This window comes from Rhinolophus sinicus, chromosome 1 (genome assembly GCF_057876585.1).
Source record: "Rhinolophus sinicus isolate RSI-liver-muscle chromosome 1, RSI-T2T, whole genome shotgun sequence".
Lineage (NCBI taxonomy): Eukaryota > Metazoa > Chordata > Mammalia > Chiroptera > Rhinolophidae > Rhinolophus > Rhinolophus sinicus.
Genome location: NC_142501.1, coordinates 5,701,463 through 5,722,887, shown reverse-complemented (window position 1 = coordinate 5,722,887; position 21,425 = coordinate 5,701,463). Strand labels below are relative to the sequence as shown.

The following is a 21,425-nucleotide window of genomic DNA, read 5'->3' as shown; positions in this document are numbered from 1 at the left end:
GCTCTCGAGGACACGACGGCGGCACCGCGCTCCCGACGTGACGCTTCCCCTGTCACTCACGTGTTCCGGCCCTCGGCCTGTCCCTGCTCAGCCCCGCAGCACCCCCACGGAACACCGCGAGCCTGCGCCGAGCTCGCGGACTGACCTTACCCGCCGGAGCGCTTCGCAAACCCCCGCGCGTCAGCCCCGCAGCGGCGACCCGCGCGCGAACGCCTCAAACGCGAACGGCAGCCCACACGTGACCAACGCGCGTAAACTGCGGCCGGCGCGCGCAGGCGCGAGACAGGGCCGCTCCTCCCGGCGACGGTTGCCAAGTAGCGAGGCGCATGCGCTGCGTGGCGCCCCTCGGCCTGCGGAGGGCGGGGCTGCTGACTAAGCCTCCGGCGCGCCTGCGCAGTAGGCGGACGCGGGCGTTTCTTTCCTCCCTTTTTTTCGAATTGGGTTTGAGGGTTAGATTCGAGTTACAAAATGGCGGCCTGGAGTGTGTTCGGTGCTGTTCCGCCGGCAGTCTCCGGTTGAGCGGACACTTCTTCTCCTCACTGCCGAACACAGAGAGCCCAGGCCCCCAGGGGACATGCTGTTTGGGACTCTGGGCTTACTGGTCACCGAGTCCTTCGAGAAGCGCGGCGCTCCGGAAGCGGCCGGGCGCGCTCAGCCGGCGACCCGCCGCCGCTTTAGACGCGAGCGACGCGGCCTCGTCCTGGCACCTGCTCATCGCCGCGCACCCACGCTTCGCCGCGCCCACAGCCCAGCGAGTCCTGCGGCGGCTGCCCGGGAGGTGAGACGCGGGTGGGCAGCGTGGGCGGGGATGGGGCCGCGCGCCGGAGCCCGGGTGTCGGGACGACCGGACGGCAGCGGGTGTAGGGCCCGGGCCTGGGGGGAGGAAACCGGGGTCCGGGCACGGGACCCGGCCTGGAAAGGGGGCCCTGGGAAGGGGGAGCTGGGGCGTGGGGCTCGGGCCTGGGGAGGGGGCGCCGGGGTCCGGGCACGGGACTCGGGCCTGGAATGGACCCTGTGAAAGAGGAGCCGGGTGCGGAGCCCTGGCCTGGGGAGGCGGAGGCGGATCAGGGTCCGGGCCCCGGGCCCGGAAAGAGGAGTCTGGGAAGGAAGAGCCAGAAGGAAGAGCCCGGGCCTGGGGCGCGGGCGCCGGGCGGGGTACGCGGGACGGTTGGGGGATCCCGGGAGGGCGGGGCGGGGTGACAGCCGCCACGCAGCCGGCGCTGTTTATGAAGCCCGGCTCGGCGCTGACCTGTGGGGCTGCGGCCCTGGCTCAGGCTCGCCGGGTGCCGAGCCCCTGCGGCCCCGGTGGAGGCGGGAGGCCGGAGCGACTAACCGTGGCCTTCTGCTTTACTTCCTAGCGGTTCCTCTCGGTACTTCCTTCCCCTTGGCCGTCTCACCGCTCTTCTCCTTCCCGCCACTGCTTTGGCCTGGCTTCACTTTCTTACCGCAACCCCAGGCCACCGATCACCCCATTACTCTGTTCTTTTAAGAAGCGATTTCTTTTCCCCTGGCGTTTCAGTCTCGGGGTCCGTCCCCTTGTTCTCTTTTTCCTCGGGACACTTCACTATCAAGTACGGGTCAAATCTGTTTTCATCTTAGGGTAAACTAACGTCTACTGAAGTTCAACCCCTGGAGCTGGGCAGCACCAAGTGGCAGAGACCACAAAACTACTTGGGATGCCAAAAAAATGTGTCTAAGTGGACACTTTGGTCAGCGTTGCTCGAGCAGTAGTTCTCCGTAATCAGAAGTGTCCGGAGGCTGATGGTAACCTTTGAGCACCTCTTGTAATTGCAGAAGTCAGACGAGACTTGTATTCGTCTTTTGTTATCGGTATACATCAAGTATTACAATTTTAATATAGTTTTCCTTTCTTAAAATGTGTATACATTTTTTTGGCACCCTCTGTATAACAGGCACAAATAATAAAAGTTACTCCAATTACCAAAAGTTTCAATTTGCTGTCACAAGGAATCATTTAATAACTCGGTACCGTTTAAACCACAAGCCCAAACGTTTTTTAAGTTCCTTATAATAATAGCTAGCACATAAGACTGTCTAGGTGCCAGGGCTTATTCCAAGTACTTACAGCAATTTTTTTCCCCTCTTCTTTCATAAAAAGAAAATTTATTGTCTGAAGTGTCATGCCTTGAAGTAAAATATGGAGTTGTTAAAATATTTTAAAGCTCAGCTCATAATTTAAGTAAATTCTCTTTTTCACACTACAACTTTAAATTTTGGAGAAAATACAGTATTTTATAGCCTCTGCTTCTAACAACAATTGTTTCTTTAATATTTATTAAGCCCTTTTTCTGTTCCAGGCACTATTCTAAACTAAGTTTTTTGTTTATCTCATTTAACTTTCACACCTCCCCATTCTACAGATGAAGAAACTGAGGCACAAAAATTAACCTGCCCAAGGTTTCCAGCAATAAAATGGGAAAACTGGGATGCCAAACGGTATTTTCTTAAATATGTAGTGTCCCAGATCACTGAGTGGACAACAGCTAGAACTTGCCCGGAGAGGGGCAGATTTGGGCATTTGGAGTCCATCAGTAAACAAAACAGATCCCTGCGCTCTGGTTAGATACTGATGAATATGGTCCAATCTGGGAGCAGCTACATTAATGTAGGGTGTTTTGCTATGCCAGTTCTCTCTTCAGTTGTGGGTATGAGCTAGAGGTTAAATTTTTACTTTATTACAGGTTTTGCCCTTTTAGCTCCACCCCTTTTTGCCAGTTAATAACAAGTTATTAAGTTACCAGTTAATAGTTAACCTTGATAGCAAAAATGACTGTTTCAACTTCTCTCCTCTTCTGCCCTCTGGTGGAAGTGTTAGTTACTGAACAGGAAAATGGCCAAAAGAAAGCATCAGAAAGACGCCGCCTCTGAACAGTAAAGTTCAGTAAGGAATGATGTCTAAAAGGACATTGTTTTTGTTTGGATTACAAAGATTAATAGCAAAGCTTGACCAGATGTTTGGGAGGAGACAGTATAAAAGAGGATTCAAAGATTATTAGGATATTATTAAAAGCTGAAAAACCCCCATGTAGTTACAGGGGTTAGATTTTGGAGGGCTTTGGAAGTCAGCATTTGAATTTTGTAGATACTAAAAAGTAGTAGGTGAAATGTAAGTTTGTATCTTAATGACTGTGAAGTTCCAGAAACTTCTCCGGTGGGTTGTGGTGTAGAAGGAAAGTTGGACAGAGCAAGTATCAGACAGGCGTCTAGGCAGGTTTCAGGAGCCCTGAACTGATGGGTAAATTCCTGGGCAAGGTGGGTGGCAGAGGAATTAGAGGGTTTTTATCCATGTAACTGGTCAGTTAGGGAGGAAGTCGGCCATCCACTCACAGTGGCGCACGCTCGCCATTGATTGTTTTTATGTTTTTTATAGTAAAAGGCTATGATGTTAGGATAAGAAAGCAAAGTACAAGTTTTAAGGGACAGATGCAAGCACCCTCTTTGGATAGGTACTTATATTACTGCAGAGATAATACTGTCAGCCCTCCCCCCGGCCCCCCTTTCCCTGTAACGCAGTGGTGGTAGAGGAGTTGAGCTCATGGGTTATTTTTGAAGGAATGTTAACATATCAATATTAATTACATTTGAACTTTCAAATGATGTCCTACCTTAGCAATATACAACTTGGGGTAATTAACTGTTCAGTCTTGGGAAATGTATTTCTATCAACTGTCTGTAACCTAAAGAAGAGTGTCCACGCTATGAAAGTATTACCGTTGCCTTATTAAAATTCTTACCTGAGAATGAACTTCTTTGTTGGATCATATGTAAGATAATTTTAATTATTAAAAGTGTTTTGTCTGTAGCAAGATTGTGTCATTTGCATAGAATAAGTTAAGCACTTGATCATATAAGCAGTACTGAAGATTTCAGATTTTAAACAAATCGATTGAGATGTCATCAATTTTGTCCAAATAAAGTTGGTTTAGTGTTGTTTGGGAAGAGTGCCAGTGTCCCTAGAAGACCTTGCTGCCTGCTCGCGTACTCCTTTGTTGGGTTCGAAACACACGGAGCCCAACTGCAGTTCTCATTAAAGCCCTTCCCACTGGTATCAGGAATGTTTTTGTCTCATTTCATGCTCGAGTGAGTGTACGAGTGATGTCTCGGTCTAGAAAAGCAAACTTTTTACGTCTAACCTTTTTACTTTTAGGTACGAAAAAATGGCCAAAAGAATTGCCGAGAAGGAATTGACAGATAGGAACTGGGATCAAGAAGACGAAGCAGAAGAGGTAAAAAGCAGTTTCCCTGGGAGTGATTTCCTAGTGCTTCTAAATTTACATTCGCTTTGGGGTTCCTCATGAAGACTTTGTGGTAAAATTCAAAGGTCTTTTTATTTAAGACCATCCTGAATGGGAAATGCTATGGTTTCTTAGGACCTGTACTTAGTATAGGAAAGTGTTGATTACGTTTGGATGTGCCTTTCCGCCAGCGCCCATTCCCTGAATATTCTCCTTCCTCCTGAATTTCGTATATTTGCAGCATTCTACATCCATGGTTTCAGGCAAGACTGAGGGGTGAGGGCATGATCTAGTCATGGAGTTAGCACAGGGCCACTCAGACTTGAAAAGTGGTACAGCAGCTTGGGCTGCCATAGCCGTAACTAAATTTCAGAAGATCGAGGTCACCTCCCTTACGCTAATGCTTCAGAGGCCAGCGTTATTCTATATTCTTAGAGACCTGAGACTCCCCTCTGCCTCCCCCTCCCGATAATGGCATTAACAGGAATAGAATTTAGATTGGCCTAGTTTCTTTCGTAACAAAGTAAAAATGGTCTTCCCTGAGGAAATCTTTACATTTTTCTCTTACAAAGAGTGGAATACAGTTGCATTTCTATTGCCTCATCAGCAGTTGGGTACTCCCAGGCTAGTTCACCAAGGAAATCTATAACCAAGTTAGGCTTTCAAGTTACTAGAATAGTGTCAAATAAAAGAAGAAAGAATCTGCAAAAGTGTTTCCAGGCTTACCTGAGCTTTCTGAGCTGTTTCCTAGGACTTTACACATATATGGACTAAAATGTTTAGGGAAATCAAAATCACAAGCATGTTAGTATTTTGCCAGGGCTTTTAACATTTCTGACTGACTTCATGCTTTGTAACCAAGTCTTTGGTAACTATTTTCTGGGTCTCAACACATATTCTGGCCTAGTAAGATTTAGACTACCACACAAGGATTTGCTTTGACTTTAAAGTATTTCAGGAATGAAAGAACTCCCATTTGGAGAGATGCTAATGAATGAGTACGGAGGGACATTACGTTTCATTTAGGCAAGTGTGACTATAGATGTAGAGATCTCTTTAAGGTTTTCTGAAATAACTATAGGTGAGAACTTTCTACAGAAAATATTTTCTGCCAGTCCTACAGGGTAAAAGAAGGGTTGGAGGAAAGCCAAAGGTCTTTAGCAAATTCCCAATTGTGGACATGGTAATTTAGGGTGCTGAGGAGGGGCAGCAGCTTTCCAGCAGCCACTCAGCGTCCCGAGTGCCTCAGTGGTCTTGTGGATGATGGGCAAATGGGCAGGGCTCGTCTTAAAAATTTGTGTGCGCATGCGTGTGTGTATGTGTGTGGTTTATAAATTTTATTTTTCAAAACGACAGTAGTAAGATACTAGATTTGGGCATCTGGGTTTCAGAACTGGCTCCACGCCCAAGTATCTATGATCTTCAAGGCACCTTCCAGCTTTGGGAGAATAGATTTTGCTTCTTAAAGAAAACTGAATTTTTATTCTGTTTTATTGATATCTCTGAATATATTTGAAGACTGTGCTGAGTAGTTTTGCACCAAAGTTTTGATAGTCTTAGTCTTGTCAAAATACTCGTGCATGCGCTCTGGATTACGATTTAGATCTTGGGTATGTAGGTTCTAGAAGATTCATGATTCGTCTTAGCAGCATTGGATTTCTCAAGATAGGTAATGGACATAAACTTTATTTTAACATGTCCTCTCTGTAATTGTATTCCGAGTAGTAATAGTACTTTAAAACCAGCAGGTTTTTAGATAAGTTTGCCTGGTCTAGCTTTTGCATTCAGCATTTTAGCTCCTTTTTGGCCTTATCGTAATTGTGTTTAATTTGTGTACCCCTGCAGGTGGGAACATTCTCAGTGGCCAGTGAGGAAGTCTTGAAGAATAGAGCCATAAAGAAAGCAAAGCGTAGAAATGTTGGATTTGAAGTGAGTGTTTTCATACAGCTTCTGGTATAAACACTAATTTGATTTCTGAGTTGCAGAGCATTTCTACCTCTGGGAGCAGTCAGATCAATAAATGCTTATTGAAGTGCTTTCTCCCCTTGTGAAAATCCTTGGTGTAGACCATGGGAGATAGAAAAAACTAATAAATATGAAATCTTTGTCTTACCCAGTTGCTGAAATGGGATAGCGACAAAGCGAGTGGAGTGACAGTGTGAGGAGGAGAGAGGAGGATAGCAAACAAAGGGCAGGAGCCGTGTGTGGCAGTGAGATAGGAGTGAGAAGGGAAGATGGAAGGAATTCTCAGTCCAGTCTCCTCTCTGGGATCGGGGCGTGGGTGGGGGAAGGCCTTTAACTAGAATAGAAGCATTTCTCGGCATCGATAGTTAATACATACGTTCAAATGCTTCGTTCCTGAGTTTGGAAGGATGAGAGGCGAGTTGTAACTCGTGAAGTCATGTGGTCAGAATTCAGCGATCGCTCCACACTTCACAACTCTTCCCCAGTCGGTCCTCAGCCCTCAAGGACCTTCCAGGCACCAGTGCTGTCCTGGCGACCTGGACTCTTGTCAGGCAGGAGAAGCTGGTTTATCCTGGTGGCAGCTTGGGAACAATCGCACCGCACGCTGCGGTGGCTCTGCTCAGTTTGTTTTTATTGTTCCGGTTCTTCTCTGGTGTAATTTCATTCTTAACACTGGTGGTTAGTTGGACATAGGTGTTGAGTCAGGCGTTGTTTGATGGCTCTTTTGTAAAGAAGACAGCGGGGGAGGTGGAAGTGGGGGTGGGGTGGGAGGTGGGGGGGGGAACAACTTAATCAGGGAGGAAACGATTGCTTTGGGTTTGGAAATGTACTAAGGGCCTGTGGTGTGGAGTTCTGAGAAGAACGCTAAGTATTCAGGTTGGCTGCTCAGAACAGGAGTTGGGGTGAGAGATGGGGGCCGCTCTGAGAGTTCTTACACGGAGCCCAGTCATACAGGAAGTTGACGTTATGGGTGGGGGAGCAGAGGCGCGAGTGGGACCTCGTGATGAGAATGCGAAGTCAAGGGAGGTATATCAAGGCGGGATGGTCCAGCTGTTGGGTGAATGGAGGTGAAGAAGCAGAGACAGTGGAGACCCCAATCCAAACTTGGCCCAGGGGAAGGGGGCAGGGGAGTCCTTGGGCTACTAAAGGAAAGGACATGTGCGTAGATATTTGAAATCCACATGTAATTTTAGCTATAACTTTCAGCATCAGGTTTCTGTCAGAACTTGTGTGTTAGAGAAATGTATCATCCACTTAAATGGTGAAATGTAGCTTTTCCCATAGTTTGTTGTGTCGAGGATGTGTTTTTAGTGGATTTGTTTGTTCACTTATTTAACAGATCTGCTAGGCACTGGGGATTCATTCTGGGTGAAAAAGGCCAGACTGTCCCTGCCTCATGGAACTTCCATCCTAGTGATGGAAGAGCCGCATGTGTAGTATTTACTTTTCTCTAAGTGCCGTGGAGAAAAGTAAAACAAATGAGGGACATTGGAGGACGTGGGGACGTTTCAGTTTCTGTGGAGCCCAAATGGATCGCTTCTCATTCAACTTGAAACTTATTTTTCTAAATGTCTCATTCCTTTTTTTTTTTTTAAATTTTAAACCAGTGCTTCTTGAATTTTTGTCATGATAGTGGTTCTAGAGCTGATTTACTCTCAGTAATTTCCAAAATAGCAGTAAGTACCATGTGGCTTTTAAATCTCGTGCAAAAAAAGACTCTGAAGAGCCACATTCAGCTTTGCTGTTTTTCCATGAATCATATTATATATAAAAACTATCAGTTTGGTGTGTTTTGGATTTTGAATCTTCAGAAATCAAACTTAGAGCATCGGAACCTAAGCTATATTTATTAAATGTATTAAAACTCATGCAAGTTAAGATTTTGCATTTGCCTAATTTTGTTGCTATAAGTTTATCTATGGTCAGTAACCATCTGAAATTCTGTAGACGTGATTGAAACTTTTGTGTTTCTTGAAAACTGTGTAGGCTCACTGGCCCATTTAGAAAATGAAGCACTTCCAGCTTAAGTAGTTTTTGTGTGAGATCATGATTCTCACTCACTTATGTAGGGACTTAAGGTTTGTGCACTCTCTTGGCTGTTCTGAAGATTGTTCTCTGTGATGTATTTTCGAGAATATTTCCTAGAGCTTGCCTCGGATCTTTGGGCTGAGAAGCAGATACTCCTGTGGTGTAATCACTACTTTGAATGAAAAAAAGATCTTAGAGAAATTGTCGTGACTTGAGCAAAGCACTGTAAACTCCACAAGTTCCCAGGGACAGAGGACAGCTTTAGAATTTCCTAAGGAATGGCAAATATTTCCAAAGCATTTTGGGTTAGAGATAAGAAAGCAGGGAACTGCGGGGAACGGTCTGCTAGAGAGACCTTGCTAAAGAAAGCAGCGAAAAAAAGAATAAAATGTTGCCTCTGGGTTTCTCAACTAATGGGAAATTTCGATTTGAGACTCAAGTCAGCTTCCAAAGTTCTATAGGCTGAAAGCAGGTTGAAAGCTACAGAATTTCTTAGGAAATTATAGGTAACTGGGTAAAATACTTTCATTTAACCTAACTTGATGTTCCTACGACCTCCTTAGGCAAATTGTCTTTGAGTAGGTACCTGAAAAATATATTATTTGGGGTTTAGTTGTGTTGAGAATGTTTTTAGTTATTATCCTGAGGCTGGGTGGTAGGTACGTGAATTTATTGCATTAGTCTTTTTTCCCTTTTCTGTCTTTTAAAAAATATTTATTCAATGTATTTTTTAAAATATACTTCACTGTAAGTTGGGACCATCCTTCTCAGCTGTTTCAGGAAGGCAGCTATGGTTTGCAAAGCTGTCGTGAATGAAACCTGCCTCGCTTCCCATTTCTGCTTGTGCTGGCAGTTTTCCGTTAATGCTGATGGCATAAGGAGTCTCCGTGCTAGTTGGCCAAGATAATAAATACTGTCCCTCACTGGCTTACCTGGTGATGCAAGGGAGTTACCTAATGTGCGCTCTTCCTTTACGTTTCAGTCTGACAATACTGGAGGGGCTTTTAAGGGCTTTAAAGGTTTGGTGGCACCTTCTGGAGGGTTTTCTGGATTTGGTGCTGGTGCTGGAGTGAGGCCTTTGGAAGGACTGCCGAATGGAAACAGCATCACTAGTGCCCCTGCCTTTTCCAGTGCAGGCATCGCAACCGAGACCAAGGCCACCTTTGGTAAGTGGGGTCCCCTTCCTCCAGTCACGTCTGTGTGAAGATAATCTATGAAAAATAACTTTGCAAAGATGTTTCTCTTGTGCTTACCCTGGGTCCCGGGACTATATGAGCAAAAGCAGTAATAATGAAAGCGATGGCAATTAGGGAGACGTTGGCTGTTTACAGAGTAAGTGAAGAGAGCATAAACTTCTGAGCCAAAATAGACCCAGGTTCCGTTCTCAGCTCTGCCCGTTTCCGGCTCTGTGACCTTGGTGGAGTTCCTTCACCTCTGAGCCTCCAAATCTTCAACTAGGAAATGAGAATGACCCTGAGGCTGGGCCTGCGGGTCAAAGGAGGGGAAGCTTTTAACGGGCCCTCTGGAAAGACGTGCTTTCCCATCCTCATTCCTTAATGTGTGTACCAAGGACGTCCGGGGTGACATACACCTTCCGGAAACCGGGGGGTCCGCCCATCTAGACTTATTTTACCCGGCTAATATATACATATATATATAATGTGTTGATTACCTGACCTTGTTTTGAGGGATTAGTCAAGAACTGTTGGGATTGGCGACAGAGAATGGGGTCGTAGGTTAAAATCTTGGGTTCTTGGAAGTGGTCCTGACCAGTCCAGTTGTACTTAGCTCGTTATTCTAGAAGTGTACACTGTTTCATTTTAATGAGGCAGAATGTTCAGTGTGATTAAAATAAGCACTTTCTTTTAACATTTTAACTCCATTAATACATATTCATTCCTCCAACTTTGGAGATTAAGTTTTATACTAACAGTATTTTGACAGTTCTGGGTAAAATGGGCATCCTTTTGAAGGAAAAGATTATTTTAAAATTCTTAGTGCAAGCATGGACTAGATACGGTTCTTGTATAAAGTTTGATTGGATTTTTGTGATAGCCAGTTCCTAAATATTAGATGTGCATACACTCCTTGAACTATCACAAAAATGGGCTACAGTAAGAGCAGAAAATACGAAGAGTGGTATAAAAATCCAGACGGTTTAGTCAAATCCACTTCTAAATAGATCTTAAAACTTGAATTTCCTGTAGCATCCATTGCTGCCAATGGCCCTACTTCCTTGGTCGATAAAAAGAGTGCAAATCCCCAAACTAATGGGGACAGCCAGCCGCCCTCGTCCTCTGGCCTGAGCTCCAGGGCACCCCCCCGCCGGAACACCTACCACAAGCAGCTGGCGGCCTTGAACTGCTCCGTCCGGGATTGGATAGTGAAGCACGTGAATGCCAACCCCCTCTGCGACCTGACGCCTGTCTTTAAAGACTACGAGAAGTACTTGGCAGGCATTGAGGAGGAAGGCGGCGCTGGTGCCAGCGGCCCCGAGAGCGAGCCCAGCACAGCGCCCGCGCCAGCGGCAGCTCAGCCCCCCTCCCTGTTCGGGTCCGTGAAGTTACAGCAAGAGTCAACATTTTTGTTTCATGGTAACAAAGCTGAGGGGACGTCTGAAAAGATGGAGGCTGGACCTGACAAGAAAGTGGACCCCTCCCCAGGAGCAACAAGTGCCTCGTTCAGTTTCGGCAAGAAAATTGATAGTTCTGTGTTGGCCACCTTGAACTCGGGCCCCGTGACTGGGTTTTCATTTCCTCCGGGCAACTCCAGTTTATTTGGCAAAGATGGTCCTCAGAGTAAACCGGTTTCTTCACCATTTTCCACTAAAACATTGGAGAGCCAAGCAGGTGGCGGCAGTCATGACTGCAAAGGTAAATATACAGGTTCTCCTCGCGCGTCTGTCCGGTTTGTGTGAGCTTTGTGTTTGGTGGGAAAGCACAGGCTGTGCTTCCGGCGGGTCTGGAGGCGCATCGGGACGCCAGCGTTTCCGAGACGTGTGATGCTGGACAGAGGTGATGAGTCTTGGTGTCTCACTGTCCTGATTCGTAAAATGGAGTGAGGCCTATTTTGTCGGGTTATTATACGGATTGAGAGTATAGAAATAGAACTTACGAATATGAAATCATCTGGCACAGTGACTTTGAAACACATGGCCTTGCATATAAAAAACGTTACGTGAATTAACGTAGTTTTCACAGTTGTTTTATTGAAAAAGTTTATCATGAATATCCACTGAATTATTTATATTTAAGAGATTTGGGTTATAAATAAAGTCACATGGCAAAGCCGTACTATAAATAAAAAAAGGTAGACTTTTCACAGCCATGAGGAAGAAGCAGTGTCTTCGCAAGACATGCCTGGATGGCCGCCCCCTTTCCAGAAATTTCGGCTGTGCAGTGTCAGTGCCCTAAGGCAGGCAGAGCGCCTGGGCCGTCGTCCCCGCCCCTCCACGCCCTTGTTACGTCATAACCCCTCTTCATCACGTGGTTATGAACAAGTGATGTCTGCAAAGATGCTTGTTAGACTCAAGCGGTCTTAACACGCTGGTCCTTGAGCAAGAAAACAGCAGTTGCCAGGTTGCCACTGAATGTATTTTGCTACCTGGAGCCAAACTTCCATTGCTATCCCATCGTGCCCTACCTTCCATTATATCCGCAGGCAAGGGCCCTCTAGGGCAAAGCATGGATGAAGGTCTCCCTCTTCTTGTGGGACAAATAGAGTCTGTCTAGTCCTGGGGAAGTCGCCACGGGAACAAGGAGGCTGCATCTGTGCAATTGGAATTGTCTGCCTATGTCCCTCAATAAAGCACCTACTACTTCCCTTGTGCTTGTCACATTGTGTGCATCAGAAAGGAAGATGGGAGAGCTTATTAAAATCAGTCTTAAATTCCCGGGCCCACCCTGGACAGCCTGACTCAGGAGTCCCAAGATCTTTATTAAAAAAATACGCAAAACACTCCTGAGATTCTGTGGCACACCAGTTTGAAAACCACAGAGTACCTTCTTCAAATGTAAAGCCTGTGACTTGAATTGTTTGAGCACCAGAATTGTTTTCCGTAGAGTTGCTTTTTAATTTAGGGAGTTTTATGCACCTTTCTCTTTAAGAGAATGGGTATTTGCGTCTGTCTGCTGCAGTGTCTCAGCTCTGCCCTGGGGTTGGGGAGCAGGCTCCATCCGGCACCAGAGCTGGGAGGGTGGCGTTGAGACAGCTTAAAGGAGTCCTGCTTGGCTGTGGAGTGATGTCGCTGTGACTTGCCTTGTGACACATTCTGTTTGTTTTCCCCATCGGATTGACAGCGAGTGTCCTTGCTGTGGTGCAGGCACGGTCATTTGGGGATGAAGGCGGTCATTTGGGGATGAAGGCATTAGAAGCCTAGCTGAGATTTGCGTCTTCCATTGGCAGTCTGAGTACACACGAGTGTCACTGGGCCGAAGTCCGCTTGGCCAAAACTCAAAACGTCAGAGTTTAGAGTAGGAAAAGGTGGATTGATCGAGAAGGCATCAGCCAAGATGGGAGACCTAATCCTCAAATCCAGCTTAAGAAAGTGGAGTCCAGGCTTCTTTTACATGGAGGGGAGGGGGATGGGAGGTCACAAGGTGACTGACGCCTGCAGACTCCTGTGCGCCGGCAGGGGCCCGGGAGATGCTCTTAGTCTGGTGACCTGAGTTGACGTGAGTCTGGCCATGAGGTTCTCGCTAATCTTTGGGAAACATACATCCATCCTTCCCTTATCTCCTGGGTGAGGCGCTTTGTGGTAAGGGGCTGTTTCTGTAAAACGTAAGCCCCAAGCAGAATTGCTGTCATGATAAGTGTGTCTCCACAACACCAAGCACAGCTACTAGCCTGAAGGCCCCGGGAACAGAGCAGGTTGGACCAGGATGGGTCAGAGGACAAGCATTTCACTCTGTTGCATGCAGACTGATCTTCTTCCTGTGAAAGTTAGCTCGTACACTGAATCTTAAGCCAAGGACATTTTTGTTTCTAAGGCTTTCTACAAATTAACATCTGTTTTAGAAGAGAAGTATGCTCCCATTAAAAATTGTTCTTCTTTTTCACAAGGAACTAAAGTTCAGTGGGTGCATGCCCCCCCCCCCACACACACACACTTCAGTGTGTGCTTTCCGTTTCTAAATCCGCCTACGTGGAGTTTTTAGGTTGCGGTAGGGGGTACATAACAAACTTTTTATCACCTTTTCAAGCTCTTGATTGGACTCTTACTGAGTTAGTGTTGCTTTCATACAAGGTGGAGATGAAGACGAAAACGAGGAGCCGCCCCAAGTGGTGGTTACCGAGGTCAAAGAAGAGGACGCTTTCTACTCCAAAAAGTGAGTCGGCGGCCGGGGACGCACTGGGGGAGGTGTTTTCAGGGACGGGGAAGGAGGCCTCTGGCTGGAGAGTTTGGGGGTGACGTTGTCCCGCAGAATTTACTGAGCATCCCATCCTGGGGTCGGGCTGTGCCTGCTCTGTGAATTGCAGCGAGGAAGAATTCTTGGCCTGTTTATTAAAAAGAAAAATTCTAGACAGTGCTTTAGAGAGGGGCTTTTCTTTGATCTTCCTGCCCCGTCTCATCCCTTCCCTCCCTTTTTCGCCTTCCTTCTCCCCCATAGTCACCTCGTCACTGATTTCAGGTTTGGTTTTTACTTCTGCTCTGAGTCGGGGTGTCTTCCTGGAGACCTGGTTGGCCTTCATGGATTTTCTCACAGCCACATGACTGCATGGCCACCATCCCTTTCCATGAAGGGTGTGTAACACTTTGTCTCACCCCCGGTAATGAGAGCTCTTTTGTTTTTGTTTTTAAATGAGAACTGCTGCTTTTAGAAGAAAGCAGAAGAGAAATTTTGAATTAATCTCATTTCAACGCAATGAAATTGGTACTTCCTAACAGTTACTTACTGGAAAACATTCTTGTCATTTTAGAAGCTTCCCGAAATGTGTTTTCCTAATAGAAACATTTCAGACTAATGAGTCAACAGTTTTCATAACACAAATCCCCATATCCTATGGCAGTTCCAAATATTAGTTACTGTTGAGAACTTTTAAAAGAGGCCAGCAGTTCCTTTGCCTGTTTTTAAATTGAATTACACAGGCGACATAAAGGAATGGCCCTGACTTAATGTTTTTTTCTAATCAAAATAAATCAAAGGAGCAGGCAGTGGTTTTGATTTGTTTATTAAAAATCTAGGGAGATGTGTGACACGGGAGGCTGGGAAAGGCACCTGGTGTTGTTTCAAGTTAGGTAGGGCCCATATCCAATAATTTGAAACAATGTGGGGGTAGAGGTTCTAGAATATCTAACCAGACTTTCTTATTCTGGTTTGTGCCCAGACCCAATCTGGGTCAATAAAAGATTTATCTGAAAGCTTCCTCTGCTCTCATGTCATGCAGACTTTTCCACACAAGTATGAACAGTGGTTAGGAGACTGTGATTTGATTTGTCATCAAGTGTCTGGCTGTACTTATTGTTTTTCTCCATAGGTGTAAACTGTTTTACAAGAAAGACAACGAATTTAAAGAGAAGGGTGTAGGCACTCTGCATTTAAAACCCACAGCGAATCAGAAGACACAGCTCTTAGTGCGGGCAGACACCAGTTTAGGTGGGTACAAGATAATCACAATCACGTGACCTACAAGGCGGACAAGCCCTCACCTTGCTGACTTCAGCCTTTGAGATTTCCAAGTACATTGATGTGGTTTTTGGAACAGAAGAGATTGTTGAGGTCAAATTCATCCTATACTTCCCGATTATTTCTAGATTCAGTTGGGTACTGGGGTGATAGCGTGTAAGCAAACGTAGATTGTTAAAAGCTATAGCCAAGAAGTAACCAGAATAGTTTTCATGTTCCTTTGTGTTAGAAATGTGACTGAGAAGTTGTAGGTAAATTGGATGCTTTAATAATAAATGCACAAGGGGAATTAACCATTTAAAGGAATCGTATTTGTATAGCAAATAATCATTAGCACCTCCGCACCCCCTCCGCACCCCCTCCGCTTTACCCTTAAAAGAGTCCCCTGAGAGGAGGAGGGAGTTCCTGGAGGCGGGTGGGCAGGTCTGAGAGGAAGTGGTGGTCGCCACACCAGGCTGGGTTGCAGAAGCAAACTTCTGTGAGGCTTCTTCCTCTTGACTAATTTGTGGTCATCTCTTAGTAACAGCACTGTGACCCAGGGAGCCATGCTGGCCTCGGGGACAGGTGTGTCTTTGCTGATCGTGCTGCCTTTGTTGGAGTGACTTAGTGAAGACTCCAGCTGCTGCCATCGTGCTCTTCCTTTAGTGCAGGAATGGACAGTGGTCAGCAGGGGTGACCATCGTGAAGGAGGCCGCTCCCCATTGGGGATGCTGGGGTGGCGGCAGGGAGGGCGGAGGCCGTTCCCCCACGGGAGGGTTGCGTCCCAGTCCTCCCAGAGGCCTCGCGGTCCTCTCAGGGACATCGTGCTGGCATCTGTGTCGGCGAGCCATTGCCCGTTTTTGTGACATGGCTGTGCCTCCCGGTTTTGCTCCATGAGTGTCCGTTGCTTCAGTATTGAGTTTAGCACATGACAGCTGTACTCTCAGGAAGCCACAGTTTGGGTGACTTTGATGTGTTTTTTGTTTAAATGCAGGCAACATACTGCTGAATGTTCTGATCACACCCAACATGCCGTGTAGCCGCACAGGGAAAAACAACGTGCTCATTGTGTGCGTTCCAAACCCGCCTGTGGATGAGAAGAACGCCAGCGTCCCGGTCACCATGCTCATTCGGGTGAAAACAAGCGAGGACGCAGACGAGCTGCACAGAGTGTTGCTGGAGAAGAAGGACGCCTGAACTCGCCTCCACACGCGTCGTTGCCACGTTGCTGCCTCCCCACCTTAAACTTAGTTCTCTTCTAACTTTGACGTTCTAAGAACTTTTAGGTAACTGAAAACTTTTGCAAGGAAGATGAATATGGCCAATAAAACCTTTCATGTTAAGTGTCAAGAAACCCTCTTCTCCCCCTTCCTGAGAACTGTCTAATGTGTAAAATACATTTGAAAGAAATTTTTAGAAAGATTTTTAATGTCCGTTTATTAAACTGACCACAAGTGATTTCTTAATGGACTGAAATCAGGGTATCGATTAGATTTCCCAAAGGCTCCTCCCACCTTGGGGGTTGGCGAGGCCCCGCTGGCGCCGGCCAGCCCACGGAAACGTGCCGGTGGCGCCTGTCCGGTGACCTGAGGACCGCTCTTCCCGGCTGCGCCGCGCTGCCGCCGCCGTGCCAGATGCTTCCTTGCTCGCTTGTATCTGGTGTCACCTACAGCTGCACTGTGAGTACGGCCTGCACCTTCGGCGCTCGAGCCCTCACCTTACGCGGACGGGGTCCTGGCACCCGGTAGCTGCTGTACTGGAATTCGGGGACTGCTTTTCATTTTAAAAGGAAACAAGTAGCTTGTTCTTTGGTTTCATAGTTTTATTCATGAGGTGCTGTCACTTCTGTGTCCCCCTCGTGACATGGGACGGGGGGGTGGATTGCCAGAAATGAGGTTTAAAAGCACAAATTCGGGAGCTTAGTTTGTAAACTGTGGACAGTAAACCCCATGAACCAGAAAGTTAAGTCAGAGTTAAACCAGCACAGAAGGAGCGAATGTGCTTTGTCTGCGCCGTGGTGAGCCCTGCGGATCTAAAAACGACTTACTGCTTAAGTAAGTAACTGGCGTTTGTCACCCGTGAGCCATGTGCGTGAGCCAGGAAACATGCGCTCAGGTAGTGGAGGAGGAAGGGTGTTGGCACGTGTTGTCCTTAACTAGGCAGCAGGAAATTCTGTTGCGATCTGCAATTTCCATTTGCTTTTTTAAGAGATTGTTCAGTATGTCCATTTGGAAGGGAGCCATGGCTTGCACAGGACTACCCGTGTCACTTCTCCACAGCTGGTAGCTAACACCAGCATTCGAAGACTGGGCACGTGCACAGATAGAGATTTTCATGTTTAAACATCCGGTTTTCATCCTTCACGAATCACCGTGCTGGTACTAGATGACCTTGTTTAAAGGTTCAGGGTCGGTGCCTGGGGTCTCACACTTGCATCTTCTGTTTCCTGACTTAGAGGAGAGGCTTCAAAATGATTGTAGATAGTGTAGTTGCTATTTAAAAAAAAAAATGACAATTTTTAGATGTAAAGCAGGTGGGGAGACTTTTATGAACAAGTATGTTAATTACTTGAGGCCAGTGTTTATCATGAGACTCTTGTATTGCTCTGTTTTGATACCAGTGGAAGAATTTGGCCTAGTGTGTGACTTCAGATAAACACAGGCAAAGAGAGGTGTGCTCACACTATTAGGGGACATGGTCAAATTCAGCTTGTCGTGAGACTTAGGAAGAGGTGGCAATTACTTTTGCATTTTTTAAAAATTGAGATTATTTGTGAACTTCTGTTACAGATGGTTTATAATAAGCAAGTGATCGATTCGGTTACAATAATACAGCCCTGCCCTGTCCATCGTAGGTTTATCCAGCTGTGAGAAGGATGAGGAAATACAGGGGAACAAATTGCAGTGTGACAGCCTAGCCACGTGCTCCCATGGTCCCAGCGGAATAGAAATCTCACAGGCCTCTCGGGACACACAGTGTCAGTGGCTTCTTTATTTTTCATTGGCTTTTGCATGTGCAGTGGGACCTTCAGGGAAAGTGGCACGCAAAGATCATGAGTTAATTACCTTTAACACCCCTGTAAAAATAGTTTACATCTTTTTAAATTAGTGGGTATGTGTGGCTTTCTGTTTTCCTAACATTCCCAGCAAATCCTTGCTGCTAAAACTGTCACGTTAAAGTGAAAATTACAGGGAAAAATGTGATGTGTATATACCATAACTCAAAATGTGATTATTTTCGTAAAATCATTCTTACCTTTAGGAACTTGTTGTCTCCAATTATGTACTAGTATAAAAGAGCCTAAGTGTACGTGGGTCTTACTGTAAACTCTCAACCCTTGTATGTTACTAGGGGGCAGGGGCCCTTGGCTCCTGGAGGGCGTACCTTCTCTTCCCCAGTGTATTAATAGCTAAACCCTACCCCAGGGTTTAGTTTGGTTTATTTTTATCAAATTAGTAGAAATTAGGCTTTAAAATGTGTCATGTGGACTGAAATTTTCGCTTTTGGTTTATGAATCTATAAAGTGTATCACACGTGGCCTGTCATGAGGTGTGTACAGCTTTCATTTTCTGTCAGGCAGTGGTGCGTCTGGACAAACACTGAGTGTCCCAGTCGCCTTTTTTCAAACCGGCGGGGTCATGCCATCCTTTTGAGCATTCCCAGCGGGCAAAAAAAAAGCCTGTTGCGCCGTCTTCATTATTAGAGTTACAGACTGGAAATGTGTCCAGTTTTTAAAGAAGTTTAGTTTGTGTTTCCCATGGAAGGCCAAGGCTGCTTATGGACCGATTTTCTTTAAATTGTTTGCCCATTTCAATTCTAACTCATATTTTTGATATGCCGCATGCCAAAAATACCTACCTAATACTCGAGTTCAGAAAAGCTTTCACTGAGAACGCCATTTTGGTTTAGTTTGAAAGGTAAATGAGTTGTTTTATTTTTGAGCATTTGTCAGTTGCTCCAGTTCAGAACAGTCCCATGTAAGTAAGCACACTGCACTTGGAGGCTTTGTCAGCTAAATGGCGTGCTCCCAACCCCAAGCACCCATCCTCATTCCGGAAGTGAGACCGCAGGAGAGGCGGTAGGTGACGGGCGCCCTGAAACTGGCCGTCTGTCCAGCACTTGCTTGTGTGAACTTGGCCAGTGGCGGTCATGGGAAAGACTGAGGACTCCTTTGGGTGCAGCGGAGATGTAAAACTTCTTAGCAATCAAGTGGCTACATTGTTTGCTTTCTATTTTAAATAGGAAATTGCTTTTAAAACTTAAATACTTGAATTGTCAGACAATGTAATCTCAGTTTGTATTCGTTTTTGAATGATCCCATTGAGGAAATGTAACAATCCACGAAATGTGAATAAATGGAAAGTAAACAAAATCAGTGTCTGACGCTTTCTTGTTCCTCTGTGATGTACCTGGCGTTAGCAAGTCAAGCAGACCAGAGGGAAGGATCCTGCCCGCAGCAGCGGTGCCCAGAACCTGCCCCTGCCTGGCGGTGAGGGGAGACCCATTTACCATCAGACCCCGTGTGCACAGGCCGGCTGGCTCCAAACCGGTTGTTCAGGAGTTTCTGTTGGATTCATGGATTTACGAGTGGGAGTACTGGGTCCCTCCCTGGCTGCTGTGTGAAGCGTGCTGGGCACTTCCCATGGGTCGTCTGGTGTTGGCCTCACAGCAGTTCCCCCCCAGCCCCATGGGCGTCGCAGTGGGTTTTCCAAAGAAGCGAGATTAGGCAGGTTAAGATTCTTATGGATGAGTAAGGGGACTCGGGATCTCAGTCAAAAATCTGAGTCCTCGTAAGGACATTTTAAAACTAAGGATTAAAATCAAGGAAAAAATACATTGAGTTTATGTAACTAAATTTTCAGTGATTTAGAAAAATCACTATTAAGGCATTAATAGATTGAACTGTAAAATAATTACAGTACTTGGAGTCAAGTCCACATTTTAAAGTTTCCCGAGTTACTCAGCACTTCGCTGGTTTATAAGAGGTATCATCTGGTAAAGAAAACATTGCAGACTAACTTATCCATCAGAGTATTTTTCCTAAACTGATCTCATCTACTGGAAACTCAGTGACACTAAGAGGGTCCTAGCTAAAGAGGAAGATTGTACCCCAAATGCATCAGTCCTATTTGAGGTACTCAACTGAGCAGCCGGGCTAGAACAGCGGTCGTCAGGTGTGGGCCTAGGGACGCGGCTGCAGCAGCAGCAAGGGACTTGTCAGAAAGGCACATGCCCCACCCCCTAGAGCCCCCCAGACCTGCTGAGTCACCACCTACCGCGGGCTGGGGCGCTGCATGCTGTTTTTTATTGAGACATAATTCACATACTATAAAACTCACCCTTTTAAAGTGTACAATTCGGTCGTTTTTGGTCCATTCAGAGTTGCACAACCATCACCACTATCTAATTCCAGAATATTTTCTGGGTTTTAACAAGTGACTGATACACGCTCAAACTTGAGAACCGTTGGGCTACATCTGCCCCGCCTTAGGACTTTTGTTTAAAGATAACCTATGAAATACCTTTCCACACATTTCGGGGTGGGGGGGCAGCAGTCGCCAGCAGCTAGGCTAGGCGCTGTGCACGTCCCACGTCAACCTCACGCACCTGGGAAGGCACGTAGGTGGTGATTCTACTTTATGTTTGAGAAGGCCCAGCGCGGGTTTAGATAACAACTGACAGGTGTACACGCAGCCTGTGGAGGGGGCCAGGTGCACGCGAGCCGCTTGAAGGTACGTGTGCCCGTTAAAGGACTCGGCGTCAGTGGTGTCTGGAATTGGCTCAAGTCTTTTGAACAAAAACTGTTTATTCAAAATATAATCATTAAAGTTCACTAACAACCATGGTTATTTCAAACTGAGCGATCTAATTATTTTATTAAATCAGATTCCAAGATGAAAGACCCTTAATCCACATACCGGGAAGCAATGTCTTGTTAAACCTGTTGGCTTGTGTAGAGGCCACGTCAGGAGGGAATTCAATATGAAGCTGGAAGCAAAAGAAAAGACGTCTTCTATCATCCCCCCCAATGTTTTCCCTTCCTCATACAAATTTTCCAGCTGTCCTGTCATTTTCACAATCAAGCACAAAGCACAGCATGTTTACACATTCAACATGTATATATACAGTGAACTGTGTGAGCGTATGGATTAAGCCATTTTCCATTTCCCCCTCTCCTATAAAATTCCCAAAGGTTTTCCCTTCCGGTCAACATTTTCTTCTAAGCTGAGGCAAGACAGCCGTTCCTAAGAGTTCACATAGGTCAGAGTTAAAGGAGCTGAAACAAATAGAAGCCTTCAAGAGTAGGCGAGAGACAGGAACGGGGTTATAGGCCGCTTCGAGGGAGAGCTTTCTCCCTGATACCAGGTATTTTTCAAGTGACTATTTTAAAAGAGCCTCCTAATTACTTAACCAGGAGGGCATTTCATCTGAATGGCAAGGGAGTCATCCTTTTAACCTACTGAACTGCCTCCTTCATAACCACCATCTCCTGCAGTCTGCCCTTGGTGATGCCAGTTCAGAAAATTCTGGCTCAGATGTTTAAAGCAATGTTTCCAAGAGGTGTCATTTG

At 46.2% G+C, this 21,425-nt stretch overlaps 1 protein-coding gene across 3 annotated transcripts; it reads left to right on the top strand.

Annotated features, from left to right (window-relative positions):
- Positions 1–422: 422 nt before the first annotated feature.
- On the top strand, positions 423–19,226 carry NUP50 (nucleoporin 50). Of its 3 annotated transcripts, none has more exons than XM_019739237.3 (8): positions 423–778; positions 4,169–4,247; positions 6,102–6,185; positions 9,232–9,415; positions 10,457–11,122; positions 13,495–13,576; positions 14,727–14,845; positions 15,849–19,226. In XM_019739237.3, the coding sequence occupies exons 2-8, from the start codon at positions 4,179–4,181 to the stop codon at positions 16,049–16,051; spliced, it is 1,407 nt and encodes a 468-aa protein (XP_019594796.2). In that variant the 5' UTR covers positions 423–778; positions 4,169–4,178; the 3' UTR covers positions 16,052–19,226. The 3 variants fall into 3 exon arrangements, with proteins under 3 accessions (XP_019594796.2, XP_019594795.2, XP_088652067.1); XM_088795941.1 differs by having other exon boundaries at positions 442–645; XM_019739236.3 differs by lacking the exon at positions 6,102–6,185.
- Positions 19,227–21,425: the final 2,199 nt, after the last annotated feature.

Coding starts and splice junctions, on each gene's coding strand:
- NUP50 (XM_088795941.1), top strand. CDS start 575: ATGCTGTTTGGGACTCTGGGCTTACTGGTCACCGAGTCCTTCGAGAAG. Junction 6,186..9,231: donor GTAGAAATGTTGGATTTGAA/GTGAGTGTTTTC, acceptor TTTACGTTTCAG/TCTGACAATACTGGAGGGGC. Junction 13,577..14,726: donor GACGCTTTCTACTCCAAAAA/GTGAGTCGGCGG, acceptor TTTTCTCCATAG/GTGTAAACTGTTTTACAAGA.